The sequence below is a fragment of the Sinocyclocheilus anshuiensis genome, unplaced genomic scaffold (assembly GCF_001515605.1).
Source record: "Sinocyclocheilus anshuiensis isolate Anshui unplaced genomic scaffold, SAMN03320099.WGS_v1.1 scaffold697, whole genome shotgun sequence".
Lineage (NCBI taxonomy): Eukaryota > Metazoa > Chordata > Actinopteri > Cypriniformes > Cyprinidae > Sinocyclocheilus > Sinocyclocheilus anshuiensis.
The window spans coordinates 2444881-2460012 of record NW_015538036.1 but is presented as its reverse complement, the minus strand read 5'-3'; the positions used below and the strand labels follow the sequence as shown (position 1 = coordinate 2460012).

Below are 15132 nucleotides of genomic sequence, written 5' to 3'. Positions count from 1 at the left end.
ACATCCATCCTTTGGTAAGAGTAGTAGTCACAATTTTAAAATGTAGCCGACTTATTTGGGGGATATCAAATTCATAAATTAGTTACCACAAATTACCACAAAGAACCCAATTGTTCACTTTTAAGACTTTACTGTTGTGATTAGTAATTAATTGGTTATTCTTTATTGGTTATAAATTGGTCATAGTTCCCAAGTAGTTCTCAATGAGGATATTTTTATTTAATAATCATCAAATATCTAATTAGGAACTACCTTTGTCCTAAATTTGCTACTACTTACTGCTTAGTTAATCTTGCTTCTCTATTAGTTAATAGTATTAAGTTAAGTGTTAATGTAGTACTACCTATTACTTCCTGCATAGTTACTTGTTAACAACGAACCATTATTCTAAAGTGTTACCCATTGTTGTACAAGTAAGTTGTAAACACGTTTCCAGTACGTTTTATTTTGTAACATTTTTTACTACTCAACTATTAATTTGCCATCTTAATCCATCAGTCAAATCCTCCATTCACTCCAAATCAGACATTATAAATGGTTAGAAAAAAGTTATTTTTAGTTTTAATGTTGTACCTGATAATTTTTTTTAGGTTGCTAACTGGTTAATACCGTAATGATTTCGTTCCCATATATTTTTTTAATGAAACCAAATAACGTTACATTTCCCAGTAAACATTCAGTATTACGCCACTTCCTGTTTAATTTACCCGCGCCGGTCACATCTTCAGGCTGAATGTGATGACCGTTGAAATTCTCCAAGAAGGTAATGTTGTGGTAAATTAAAGTTGCATAATTGATCAAATAATAGCAATCCTTCCTTAATCTTTAATTTTGTCTAAAGTACAAAATGTGGTGAAATGAAATGTTCAGGCAACGCCTGCAGCTGTATTTGATTCAAGCGCGACTCGTTTCATGTCATTGAACATTTATTTTCATTAGCACAGTGCTCCATTTCTTTTGATTAAAACCTTTTAACAGTTTTATTTCGTAACGTAAAATAATGTTCCTGCTTAAAACTAAAAGAAACGGAAATACATTTTGTTTCTAATCCCTGCTTCAGATGGACTGTCAACCAGTGTTGCCAAACCCCTCCCTCAGAAAATCGCTAGAACCACCCTCAAAAGTCTCCATTTTTCACAAAAAGTCGCCAAATATGAAAACAAAGTAAATACAGGTAAATTTGGTAAAGGTAAAGGAAAGTAAATATATACATATACTTTACAAATGATGACAGTATAAAAAATATAACAAAAGATTAAGTATAACAAAAAATTCTGAAGTGAAATTAGGAAATGCTTGTGATCTGCAAGCACATCAAACATGATGGAAATGATGGAAAGACACAATGTTGGGAATTTGTTTTATGTGTCACCAAAGTGCATCCCTGTCCTGCTCAAATACAACAGATAAGAGATATTATGGTTCTCCAAAAACAAAAACTTTATTCATACAAACTATTATATTTCAGTCAACACACTCTATTACTACAAAGTAAGTGCAAAATACTACACCCAGCACACATGACACGATGATGCACTGTCTCTCTCAGTATCTGGTTGACATGACTGTGCATGAATTGTGGTATAACTTTTGTGTCCGTGGTTAAAACAAGATGTTCATTTTTTCTCCGCCATCTTGATTGATGCTTATAATGAAATTGTGGTGTGCGTCATGGCAGGGCGTGGCGTACTGGTGTGTTCACTGCGCAGTAAAAAATACAAAATCTCCAAAAAATCACTAGTTTTATTTAAATATAGCTGAGATAGCTCCTTGTCGCAAAAAATAAAAAAAAGTTGCAGCTACAATGAGAAAGTAGCTAAATTTGGCGACAAAATCCCCAAATTGGCAACACTGCTGTCAACTCACTTATTAGGAATTGGTCATAGCCTAAATAGATTCTCCTTGTCGATTCAGGCAGATTCATTTAGTGCGGTTTGTGAATTGCTTCAACCGATTTATTAAAAGATCCGATTCAAAAGAAGAAATAGTTCACGATTCGGACATCACTATGTAGGCGAATCTCTTGCATATAACGTTAAGCGATTGATGCGGTGATTTCATCTTGTTTATATATGTGCGAAGTGCGATTAAAGTGCAGTATGACACAAGAAACATTAAAACTTCTTTAATTAAAGAATAAGTTTGTTTTCTAACAGTATTATGAGGTCATGCCAGCCGGCATGTTTACTTTTTGTACTAAACAGGTTTGTCAAACAATTCTTAAACGTACAGTAGCGCTGCATTATGGCATTGACATGCTGGCAAACGTGCTTGCAGAATGACGTAATGAGATGTAATCATAAAGTTTAATCACATTCCTGCAAGGGAACTATTATGTACTTGATGCCGATTTTTAATTACTTTAGGTTATATATATAGAAATATGAACAGATAAGAGTCTTTTTTACTTATTAGAAAATTTAATTTTCGCCACTAAGCATTATGCAGGCAATCAAGCTGATTGTTAAACATCTGGGGACACCCAAAACAAAGCAAAATTGTCATACAACAGCAAAGAATGTGATTACCGGCTAACTGATCACAACAACAGTGTTCAGCTAACATCATGAATAGTGTTAAGTCACTGTGTTTTCCTAATCACATGCTGGCCACCATCGGTCCTTGGTCTCCACCACTAGTATCCCATCATGACACAGCATGGCTTTGAGGTCCCCCGCCTGGAGCTGACGGTCAGGCAGCTGATACTGTCTGGTGAAACTCCGTGACACAAACCCATGCTCGTCCATCCTCACCCCATGCCAACCTCTAATAAGCAGCCACCCTTCAAAGACCTGTATGAGGATGTCTTCTGGTTTAAACTGAGTCACGTCCAGCAGGACTTGAAATAATAGCTCTCCTGAATCCTCGTCCTCACTGTCTGCTTCACCCCCCTCAGTGTCCATTTTAACCGGCAGACATTCAGGTCCTGGCAGGGCAAACAGTTGATGATCTTCAGTGCATTCAGTGAGATTCCTGGTTTTGAAGTGCTCCTGGTAGCGCACAGGGCTTGCAATCCAGTGGGAAATAGTGATCCCCTCTCCTGCCATGACACTGGGCACAGAGGTTCCCTTGGCTTTTTGTGTAGTGAATGTGGAGTAGTGCAATGCCAGTAGGACCAACCAAAGCTATTAAAAGACAGTCCTCTGCTTAGGTTTCTGGGTAAGGGATGGGGCGGACCATTTTTAGAGCAGGCAGAGAGAACTGATATCTTCATATTACCGTGTAGGAAGCTTGTACTTAACAAGCATGACGCATTATGTTTTTCAACTTTTGTTTCAATTTTTATACAGCAAGAACACAAAAAACGGATCAAAAGTGACAGCAATGCATTATAATGTTACTAAAAGTATCATAGTTTTGACAAAAATATTAAGCAACAATGGTTTTCAGCATTATTATAATAATAACAATAATACATGTTTCTTGAGTGGCACATCAGCATATTACAATCATTTCTGAAGGATCATGTGATGGCTGCAGAAAATTCAGCTTTGCTGTCACAGGAATACATTGTATTTTAAAATATATGAAAATAGTAGACATGGACTTTAAAGGATATTGGTATTATTTTGAAGGAGAAAAGGATATTTAAAGGTTAAAGATATCTGCATATGATTTTGGCATGTTGACAGAGAATACCATAGTTTTTGTTCTGTGAACTGTGATAGTTTACAAACAGATATGAATGATATATCAATGCTGCCACCTTGTGGATATTTATTATGAGTACATATAGATGCTGGACATTTGTTTTGCCATAGTTAATTGGTAAAAAAGGGCCACTGAAAATTTCAGACTGGCTGAACACATGAGTTACATAGGCCTGGATTACAGTTTGTTTATGTCTTTGGATTTGTATGCTTGTTTGGGAATGTACACTACTGTTCAAATGTTTGGGGTTGTTTATGAAAGAAGTTTTTTTTTTTGCCTTATCCAAAGCTCCTTCAGAAACCATTCTAATATGCTGGTATGATAATAAGAACAAGTTGGGGGAAAAAAAACTTATTCTGATTATTATTTTTGGGGAAACCATGATACTTTTTTCAGGCTTGTTTGAATCCAAAATTCATTTGAATAGCGTTTATTTGAAATAGAAATGTTTGTAATGTTACTGTATAAAATGTTTTTATTGCCTCTTTTGATCAGTTGAATAAAATTAATTTATTTATGGTCTGATTCTGGTATAGAGGTCAAATAGAGACCATAATTACATTTTTATGTGAATGAAAAGACTGAAATCAAATGTATGTTCACATAATGGTGAACATTTGAGACCTTAATAAACTGCTGCATTATTTAGACACCAGCAGCATGCTGTGATAATGTTATCAAGCTTTCAACTTGTACTTTTCTAACATTCTTTCTGAGTTTTTATCTCACCGAGGAATTCATAATTATCACTATTATCGTCCTTATGATCATCAGCACTTCCTTTGTTAATAAAGGGAAGAGAGAACTGTTAACACATTCAACATTATTATATGCTGTAGCTCATCAGAAAATATAATGTGATTATTTCAGTCAAGCTTAAGTACATTTCTGACATTGCAAATTCTTTTACAATTATTGTTCTATATAATTTATTGTGTGTTGGTGTGTAAAAGTAACTAATCCAATTAGCAGTTTTATTTTGCAGTAGGAGTCACTGAGCTTATAATCTCTTGAGACTGCGCTCTACTAATGCCCTTTAGTTGTTGCCTTTCTCTTCTCGAGTATTTACCCACCTCTAGCTCTTGTTTATTTATGAATGGGGAATAAACAGACCTGTTCCCTTTTTTCTCCCTCCTTTTATTTGAGGAAGAACCATTGATTCTCTGTCTTCGTATAGTGTCTTTCTGTGTTCCCTCTTCAAAGCCGTCCTCCTCCTGTCCTCATCCAGTTACTCTGGCTCGGCTTGTTTGTTGTCTGGTGTAACGCTGTTGCTGGGGACGATGTCAGAACACATTCAGCTCTCAATAGCCCTGTGTAGGATTGGCTTTTACACGGTAAGCCGAGCAAATGTCTCCATGTTTTGCTGTACATTTTATGCATGCACCAGTTGGTGCCTTTTCTTTGATTTGAGTTATTTCGATGTTCGTCCAAACTTATTTTGGTGGAATTATGTTGTGTAATATGCAACAGGCTACCTGAAGCCACAGGTGTCCATAGTCAACAATATACGCAATACGAACACTATAGTAGTTTTCACATGTAGCTCTACATGTATGGTTACAGTAGCTGGAGTCATGTTCGACAGCTTTCATGAGCTGGTTGCAGTTCAAAAATGATTAAACTGTGGTGAATGTAAGTGTGTGTTCATCCCCAGGGAGTAGTGTGGCAGGTGTTTTCGGCAGTTAACCCCCAGGTTAACTTTTGTGCTTTTATGTTAGAAGTCACAGAGGAACCTTATATAGTAGAAAAAAAACCAAATTCTAATACTATTGTAAAATGTTCTTTGTTATGACTTGAGGTCTTTCAGCATTTATCTAGTCTTCCATCTTAAGTTACCTACTACTGAGATGTGCTGTATTGTTCTGTTTTGTTTAACTCGTAGAAAAAAAGTAAATTCTGTTGGATTATGTCTTTTAAGCTTCACGTTATTAACATGAAAGGATGTGGGCACAGGGATATTTATGTGATACCTGGCAGCAGCGATGGTACATGATCTGCTTTGGTGAAGATGGTCACACCCTCACATAAATTATGTATGTTGTATATAATATTAAATATCCTATCAATTAGTTTTAATGCCCTAGCTAGGGCTGGGCGATATAGCTAAAAAAATGTATCAACGATATAATGTTTCATATCATTCGGTATCGATAATTATTGACATTTTTTATAACCTTTTGTAAAACAAATGTTTAAATTTAACCACTGTATTTTTAAATTAACCCAATTGAGATATTTATTGAGACAAGCAACAAATATTTTTTGTTTTAACAGTCAAACACACAATAAAAATTAAACAAATATCTAATTTCTAATGTTTTATGTGCAGATTAAATAGGTCTTAAGAAAACTTTTGGCTTGTCTCCCGAGGCCACAAGAGGGCACAATGAGCAAAATAATGCAGCACATTTAAATTGTCAACGCAAGGAAATAAATGTCTATAAAAAAAACCTGCATTACGTCTAAATTAACTAATATAAATCAAATACAATTTCGTAAATTGCATAAACCATTATGAACAAAACGGCATCATGTATTTATGCATTGCTTAATACAAAGAGCCGAATCGCCCATCACGCAGATTGCATTTAAAAACATAAGAGACACAGTGAAAAGGAATAAACCTCCACAATTCGTGACGTGTTTTCTAAAAGTTTACTGTTTTAACTTTGCATGGCTACATCTCTTGTGTGACGCGAGTGCAGCAGTCATATTTTTCCATCTAAAAATGCGCTGAATATGCATCTGTGTGAATGGCTTGGTTTCGGTTTTCACCTAATCAAGATCTTCTCCGCATTGAGGTTCTATATTTCGCTAATATTTATATTTTGAATGCATAACACAGCAGTGGCGTATCTTGTGGGCTTAGACTAACAAAACATTAAAATGCAACAACGTCACTTACATCATCACCGCATCTCGCGCGCCACTGATGACGCTCCCTGACGCACTCCTAACATTCAAATGCAAATGTTTACTTTAAATTGTATTTATTATATATATATATATATATATATATATTATACACACACATATACACACACACATATATAATTATTATCAAATTAACGTTTAATTAAATTCCGAAGAGTGTAAAGACTCTACCGTGCGACTCCAGTTTTTAGTTGTTTTAATACTACAATTGATTGCTTCTGTTGTCCTCATTTGTAAGTCGCTTTGGATAAAAGCGTCTGATAAATGACTAAATAAATAAAAAATAAAATAAAAAATAAATTAGACTAATATTCATTTTTTTTATTCACAATCTCCTCATCACAGGCAGGCACAGCACTCATGTTCATGTTTGTGTGTGCTGTCTGCGTCATTTATAGCACGTGCCTATATCGAACATTTTTATATCGTTATCGTAGAAGGTGTACTGTCGATAAATATCGATACCGTTTTATCGCCCAGGCATAGCCCTACTGTTCAAAAGTTTTGATTCAGTAATTTTTTTTAAAAATGTTTTTGAAAAGTCTTTAAAGGGGTCATAAAATAGAGAATAATTTTTGCCACCAACTCCCCAGTTGAAATATGTATTATTCTGTTCTACCCTTCTGAAATGCCTGGATTTGAAATCGGAAGAGTTGTGACGTCACGATTTCCCCTCAACATGCCATTGTTCTGTGTCACCATCATATGTAATCAAGGAGGTGTGTTCTGAACTCATGTAAAAGAAGATATTTTGAAGAATGGTGGTAACCAAACTGCTGCTGGTCCCTCTTGACTTTCATAGTATGGAAAATATGCTATGGAATCAGTGTGGACCCAAAACCGTTTGGTTACCCACATTCTTAAAAATATCTTCTGTTGTGTTCAGCAGAAGAAAAGAAATTCATACAGGTTTATTGTAGATCTTACATTTTCAGGGCATTCGGCACAATAAGAATTTGAAAGCATCAGGTGTGTGGCCCAGTGTGGATGTGGTGTGTGTGTGCTTGTGAGGGTGAAGGTTTTATTGCATCTCATTAGTGTTCTATAGGACCTCTGAGACTGCAATGGAGGGGCATGCCTTCTATTTTAGTCCTGGTCTAAAATTGTGGCACGTGGCAATCGGTTATTAGGCCCCTAAAATCCTGTAATTTCTAGTTTTGCATGTGGATATGTGTGTTTGCTCGGTTCTGATGTCAGTCTGACATGTGTTTATTTACACAAAACCTTTAGTGACAGAACTCTACTGCTTATTTTTTTTCTAGTGTTCATGAGATGGTAAACCTTTGTTCACTGTTATTAGGAGCACAGTTTTCCTGTACAGAATACAAATGAGATGTGTGTTAACTGCCCGTTTGTTCCATTTCAGGTGGCCTTTGTGCTGATAGTATGACTGACAGCAACAATGTTTGCATTCATTAGGTTTGCTGAGAAGGCTCTGAGAATGCTTGGCTCAGATTGTTCAAAAACACAAAGTAGTAATTAGACAGTATATTTCCGGTTGGTTATGCCAGTATGTTTGTTGATATCAGGAACAGGAATGTTATGAAATGAGCTGCATCAATGCCCAACAACACTAAAAAGGTTAGCACAGTTGGTATTGTCAGGGTTTCAACATCGACTTAGAGGGGCAGTTCACCCAAAAATGAAAATTTCCTCATGATTTACTTGTTATTCCAAACTTGTATGATTTTTTTTCTTCTTAAGAAATACGTAAGAAATGTTGGTAACCAAACCGATTTGGTTGCCATATACTTCTATTGTAATCTAAGGCAATTTCTCAAAATAATTTCACTTGTGTAAATAATGACATCAGATTTTTGTTTTTGGGGTGAACTATCGCTTGAAATATTTTAGTTTAATTCTTTGGATGATATTCTTGTAGAATCTGCAAACAGACGTGCATCAAAGAGAGAGTCTTGTAATTTTAATGTTAATATTTACAGCATTGTTAAAGCTTGAATCTGGACTTAATCACAGTATAAACCAATTAAAATAATATAGGCATAATATCAAATGCCAGTCCCAGGGTTGCACTGTGAATGATTCAAAATGTGTATAAATGAACCTCAAATACTTCCTGAATGGGAACCACTTGATGGTGCCATTTCATTAACTATGACCCAAAACAGATTATTTGCTGTCCTGATCATCCTGTAACTTCTATTTTTTTATTATGAAGTAAAAGGTCTAAAACTAAAGTAGTTGAATATAATTATTAATATTTTTAGTCAAATATTTCGGCCCATTTTCCACTCATTTTAAAGTAAATGTTGGCAACTTTTACGAGTGTACTACTACATCGCTGACACACATGGACTAAAAGCCACAAAACAAGCAGGTTTATCTTTTTTTTTTCCAAAATAACATTCCAGTCTTTCATTGTTCACTAGTGGTCAGTGTATCCGTTTTATCATGTGGACTTTTATTGTGAAGTTTTTTTATTTTATTGCTGTTGCTTTGTCGTCTTGTTTCCTGTGTAAATTGCATGCCTTTGTTTTTTTCTCATTTCAGCCGTTGTGCGTTCTTGTGTCTTTTCCTCCTTTGACATTAGCCTCTTATGAAAAGGATGCTAGAATGAGATGTGAAGATGAAGAAATCGAAGCAAGACACGTTTATAAGATTCATTGAAGCATCACTTTAATATCAGTTACTGATGACTCTGCGGTTTGCGTAGCTGTGCTTAGATGACTAAAGTGTCAATTTCCAGGTCACAGGCTGGCTGAGCTGCAAGATGATAAGTAAGTGTTTACCATTCCTGGTCCTGGAGCTCCTCTAACACTGCACAGTGTGTATGTGTCCTTTATTTGACACAGTTCATTCCATGTTCACTCCAGATTGGGGGAGCTCCAGGACTATGTTTGGAAAACACAGAGTTATAACAATGGGAAGCACCACGTGTTTTGGTCAGACAGCTTGCCTTGGTGTATACACCATCATTTTAAAAGTGTCATTTAGATATTACTAAAAATGTGTTACTTTTATTCAGCAAGGAGCTGTTAAATTAATCGAAAGTGACAAATTTGTGTAAAAATTGCACACCTGCAATGATTATTTCTTTGTGAGAGACAAATGAATCAAAGAGGTGTAGAGCCAAACAAGACATTTCTGGATGATTAAAGGGACAGTTCACCTAAAAATGAAAATTTGTGTCAATTTACTCACCGTCATGTTGTTGCAAACCTAAAGGACTTCTTTCTTCTGTTGAAAGTAAAATATAATAATTTGAAGAATTTTGGCAACCAAACAGTTTGAGCCCATTGACTTGCATTGTATGAGCGAAAAATCCTTTAATGTTGCACAGAAAGAAGTCACACACATGGTGAGAGAATTTTAATTTTTGGGTGGACTATCTCTTTAACAGAAAAGATTTCTTTTGTGTGTCAGATCAAAGATTAGGTTAAATTGGCTTTTTATGAGATCTGGGAATATTCTATATATAGAATATATCTGGGGATCTATATATATCCAGTCCACTTTTGTTGAAGCAGTCCAAATCGGCAAGACTGAATGCCAAACACTTACAAATGTGTTGAATGGTGGATGAGGCAGGATTGGAAAATTCTAGTTCTGACCCATTTAGACCTCCCCAGTTAGCACTCTGTATTATTTCGTACATCAGTGAAGTTTCCCATGTTGAAATGCAGGCACTGCAATGCAGATGTGCCACACTGAGGGGGAAAGTCTTTTAAAAGCTTGAAACTGATGATTGCAACATGATTGTTTTGTACCAGAGACTAAAATTTAAAGTCTTTCAGTATGTCTTTTCAGTGAGTCCAGTTGTTTCTTCAATCCGGCAGATTTTGTATGACTTGGTATTTTCCATTTCACTAAGAGTAATTCAGTTTTTATTGAAGATGAATATTCTCTGAAAGGGAAGAGTTTCTCTGGAAATCATGCTTCTGTCTGAAAATCAAGGAAAGTATTATGGGAAGAAATAAGGTAATAATATTTATTTAATAAAATAAACACCTAATATTATTGTTGGATATTATTGTGCCTAATGGCTGTTCTGATTTGCATTATTTCCTGATCCCGTTCCACGGGCTTCTCCCATCACTTCCTGTCTTCTTTCAACCAGCAACGTCACTAAAAGACCAAATTGAAAATACAATACAATACAGTACTTATATTTATATTTAGCTTTAGATTTATTTTAGTTTTTAGTGCCTAAACTTATTTTTGTTTAGTTGCCAATGCAACAGTTCCATTTTTAAAGGAGACATCGGATGCCCATTTCCCACAAGTTGGTATGATTCTTTAGGGTCTTCAGGAAAAGTCTATAACATACTTTGGTTAACATTTCTCAATGGCAGTGTAAAACAACACCAAGTTTACTTCGTCAAAAACAGCTCTGTTCACAGTGACCCATTTCGGTGTATGTCCCTTTAAAATGATAATGAGCTACTGCTCACCCCACCCCTCTTTTCTTGCGATTTCCAAAGATTCATAAAAAAAAAATTAGGCCTAGACTCACTTCTGGAGGCGAAGCTGGATCACAAACAATTGGTACCGATCTATCCTTTAGGAACAACTTTTTAGCAAAACCTGCTTTGTATTGACCCTCATTTACAAAACAAAACTGGTGTAAAATGATTTGCGCAAACATAAATGCATTTAGGTAGATCGGGTGTGTATTCTCTTCAAGTAATCCACTGCGTCTTCAGCGGCTCAGATGTCGGGAGTAAATGACGGCTGCTATTTTCATTATTACATCCAACAACAGAACACCTCAATCGCTTTGGAGACATTGTTAACTACACCTGATCAGGCATCAAAACAATGGCAGACTGTTTCCAGCTTTTAGCTTATGCTAAAACGGCAGTGTCCGTCAACAGTCGTGGGAGGAGCCTGTGCAAAGTGATGTCACTTTGCCCAGAATCTGTGGACTGCTCGATCAGAAGTGCTTATGATTTGTGGGGATTGAAAAAAAAAAGCACTGGGTGGATTTTTATCATTATAGGGTGGTTGTGTACACATACTGCCAACACGCATTTAAGTTGAAACACCATGTAATATTGAATTTTGCATTCAATGTCCATTGAAGTGCTTTGAAACACGCAGCATTATTCTATGTAGGGCTGTTGCGGTAAAGGAAATTTCCCTTGCGGTATGCGGTATTATCGCCATGTTATCATTACTAACTTGTTTAATATTCAGTCCACATGCATGAAGTGTAAAACGAGAAGGGCATAACCATACGAAAAAATAAAACACACAAAAATCGCGGTTGCTGCGGTTCTTGCATTCCTCTGTGGTTTGCTCGTCAATAGCGCGGTATTGCAATATTGCGGTTATCGTGACAGCCCTAATTCTGTGTGTTTACATAATTTTAACTGAAACAGGAAGACAGGGCGAGACATATCGAGCAGCCCTGCCAACTTTTTTTAAATAGTGTTTGTTTATATCACAGCTTGGGTTAGAGCCGTTGGGCTCGGTAAAGTCACATTTAACAGGTTATGACTGCCACAATCACATCCATATTGCTATAAAATATAGCATTCTATATTTTTCTATATAAGAGTGAAAAATTTAAGGGGGTCTGAATACTTTCCGTACCCACTGTATATAACATTCTATATTCTGGTCTGCGCCAATTCATGCATATGATCCACTCTGTGCTATCATGTGTCTGGAAAGGAGCAGACTGTATGTGCGCTGTGGTGGTTAGCGGGACAACGCAAAATCAGACTTCTTTTGCTCCAATGGAAAACATATTTACACTGTCTGAACCTGTTCCCTATCCCCTATATAGTGCACTACTATGTGCCATTCACCGTACAGAAAATACAAATTCTGTGAACAAGTGACTGATTTAAGCTGCAGCTTCAGTGTCTATTTATAGTGTAGGGGGCGGGACGCTTCGGATTCTAGACAGCATTTGATTGGACAGAAAGTTTCATGAGAAGCTGAAGTGCAGGGTGATGTCATCAAAATCATTGATCCATATATTGGCAGAAGTGAGAGACTGCAAGTTTTGAATGCTTATATCTGGTAAATGCGAATTTGTCATTGTTTTAGAGCACACTAGCTTATAGACAATGTTAAGGCTAATGTATTAATATTAAAAAAAAAAAAACTTCCATTTTGATTTCATGGGGACTTTGTTTTACTCTAATATTTGTTTTATTTCAGCTTTAGTTTAATGAAGGAAGCAGTTTTTAATCATTTTAATTTTAGTTAACAATACCAACATTAAACAGCATCTGAATAGCATCTGTTAATCTGCTTTTAAACACAAACCACATTTACATTTAGTAATTTATTAGACATTTTGTCTTAAGCAACTTGATAATGAGGAACTTCAAATGTCGAAATGGCTTCAGTTCATCTACACTTTGGGCTACACCGCTAATTGCCTCAACAGGATAGTAAAACTCTTTCTGTTTTATTCCCTCATCCCTCCAGCATGAGTATAAACTTGTTTATGTTTGAACCCCTCAAGAGTTTTATAATCGGTTGTATGCGTTATAGGTTGGGTTAGGGTTAGGTATGTGTTAATGGTGACCACTAAGTGGCAGAATGACTCTGCTGCTACATGGCCAATTGTTCCTTTTCAGGTCAGTGCAGTTCAAAAAGTTATTAAATCAGACTTAATCCTTCCTGAGACATGTATTACTTTAATTTCATTGATTTGAAATCTCCTGTTTGTGCCATGCCTTGAAAACAGCTGTTCCTGTTCTTCATTCAATCTGGAGTGTCTGAATGTGTCTTAATGCTGAGGGAAAGCCATGAGTTCCAGCTTGAGATGGGTAGGCTTGGCAGTGGGGTCCCTGAATCTGGTTTGAGTTTACTATTACATAAGTGTTGAGATTGTTGTTTTTGAAATGAGGGGTCCAAAAAAATCAAGAAAAATAAAATAACAAACAATGGGGCTCCAGAAACAAATGTGGTGTGCAAACAACACAGGGCTTTTATGATTGGTCTCTCTCTGCGGAGGCTGTGGAATTCTCTGTAGACTTAGTGTGGGTCAACATAAATACAGGACCCTGTTTTTGAGGCCCATGTTCTGATCGGCAATAATATTAACACTTTTTTTATTTATTTATTTTTTGGTGATCTCTTTAATGTAAACACGAGATGTGCTATGTGTAATGGTAAGTTTGTTTGTTGTTTTGTTGTGTGGGTCACATACAGTTTATGATTACCCAACAAGTGTATTTAATTATTTAAAAGTATGTTTTTAATATACATTACCTAAAATGATCTGATAAAGACAAGTTTGAGTAACAGTTGATTTGATTTTACTTGATTTTTCCTTGATAATTTTAAGTGGAATTTAATGAACTCAGAACTATACTGTTTTGTATATATACCTAAAATACATCAACAATAGAACAAAACTGTAACTGTAAACTTTTTGAATCAAATTAACTTGAAGGAAACTGTTAAGCTGACCCCCTCCTCACCCTGAGGTACTGTCACATATGAACAGATGACAGAGTTTGATTGTTTTGGCAGCTGCTGAAGTTACTTACTGGAGCCTGACTCTCTTGTTTCTCAGAAAATAATTTAAAGTTGAGCCTGGTTTAACAATTTAGTTATGATGTTTATGGTTCCCTTGAAACTTGTGAGTGTGACATTCTCTGTTCTTGCTGGTCCTTTTCTGATTCTGTGTCTTTTCTGTGTATACATACATACATACATACATACATACCAGTGGCGTTCCGTCCATATAAGCTGCGAATGCTCCGCATACCCAGGCCATTTGAGAGAATAAGTTCACGGGATAATTCATATAAACATAATTATAAGTTGATCCCTTGTCATTTGAAATGTAACTTAAAGCTTAAAGAGTTAAGAATAAGTACGTAAAAGGATTTTTTTTCTTTGCCAAACGGCAGTAATTTTCTGTAAATCTACGTCAGTTATGGTTGCTTCCAGCCGAGTGGATTCTCCGCAGCTTTCTCGCCTCCACTCTGTTGCTATGACTCGTCAGGATTATAGCGCGTTCTCAGTGATTTGCTGGTCTGCTGCAGATTTAATGCGCGAGGTAAACTGTTCGCGAAGCACTCGCCCAAGCGGAAAAATGCGCTGTTGCTGCCAGATCTCGATTGCTGAAAATGACTTTGTGTTTGATGCAAAACCAACTCGACTAAATCAAAAGAAAAAAACACTTAACTGTATATTTTTATTTTCTCAAGCAAAGCAAATTTTAAAAGTCCACTGAATAACTTACATTTTTGGTCATAGACAACGTATGTTGAAGATATACGTTATTGTCAACGTTATTGCCTAAGCAGTAAATTAAAAAAAAATGTTTACAAAAACGTGGGCTATATAAAATTTTAATAATAACAAACATCATATTGTTTTGCGTATATGCTTGTGTCGCTTACAGTTGAAGTCCTTCTCTGATTTTATTATTGTTTGCAAGGTTGCAACGTTACTTTGCAATATTTTAAATACTTTTGGGTATTTTGCATGGTCTGTTATGTCACCCGGGTGGGAGTTTTAACTCCTATTCACTGTGAATAAAAAAAATAATTTAGCTGATGCAGAGAGACATATAGACCGGGGGAATCCCCCCATCTCCCCACCCTCTGATTA

At 36.0% G+C, this 15132-nt stretch overlaps 2 protein-coding genes across 6 annotated transcripts in view; one reads left to right on the top strand and one right to left on the bottom strand.

The window, feature by feature from the left end:
• The first annotated feature begins 400 nt into the window (after positions 1-400).
• The window catches only part of LOC107681238 (ADP-ribosylation factor-like protein 15), a 133150-nt gene continuing 118418 nt past the window's right edge, over positions 401-15132 (top strand). For 2 of the 5 annotated variants that reach the window (XM_016477510.1, XM_016477475.1), the window contains exon 1: positions 4687-4985. In XM_016477510.1, the coding sequence (XP_016332996.1) occupies positions 4932-4985 (54 nt within the window). In that variant the 5' untranslated portion in view covers positions 4687-4931. Of the gene's footprint in view, positions 538-667; positions 775-4686; positions 4986-15132 lie in introns of those variants that run through there. The other 3 variants (XM_016477492.1, XM_016477484.1, XM_016477500.1) reach the window with 3 other exon arrangements.
• On the bottom strand, positions 2057-3108 carry hspb3 (heat shock protein, alpha-crystallin-related, b3). Its single transcript, XM_016477519.1, has one exon. The coding sequence runs from the start codon at positions 3045-3047 to the stop codon at positions 2595-2597; it is 453 nt and encodes a 150-aa protein (XP_016333005.1). The 5' UTR covers positions 3048-3108; the 3' UTR covers positions 2057-2594.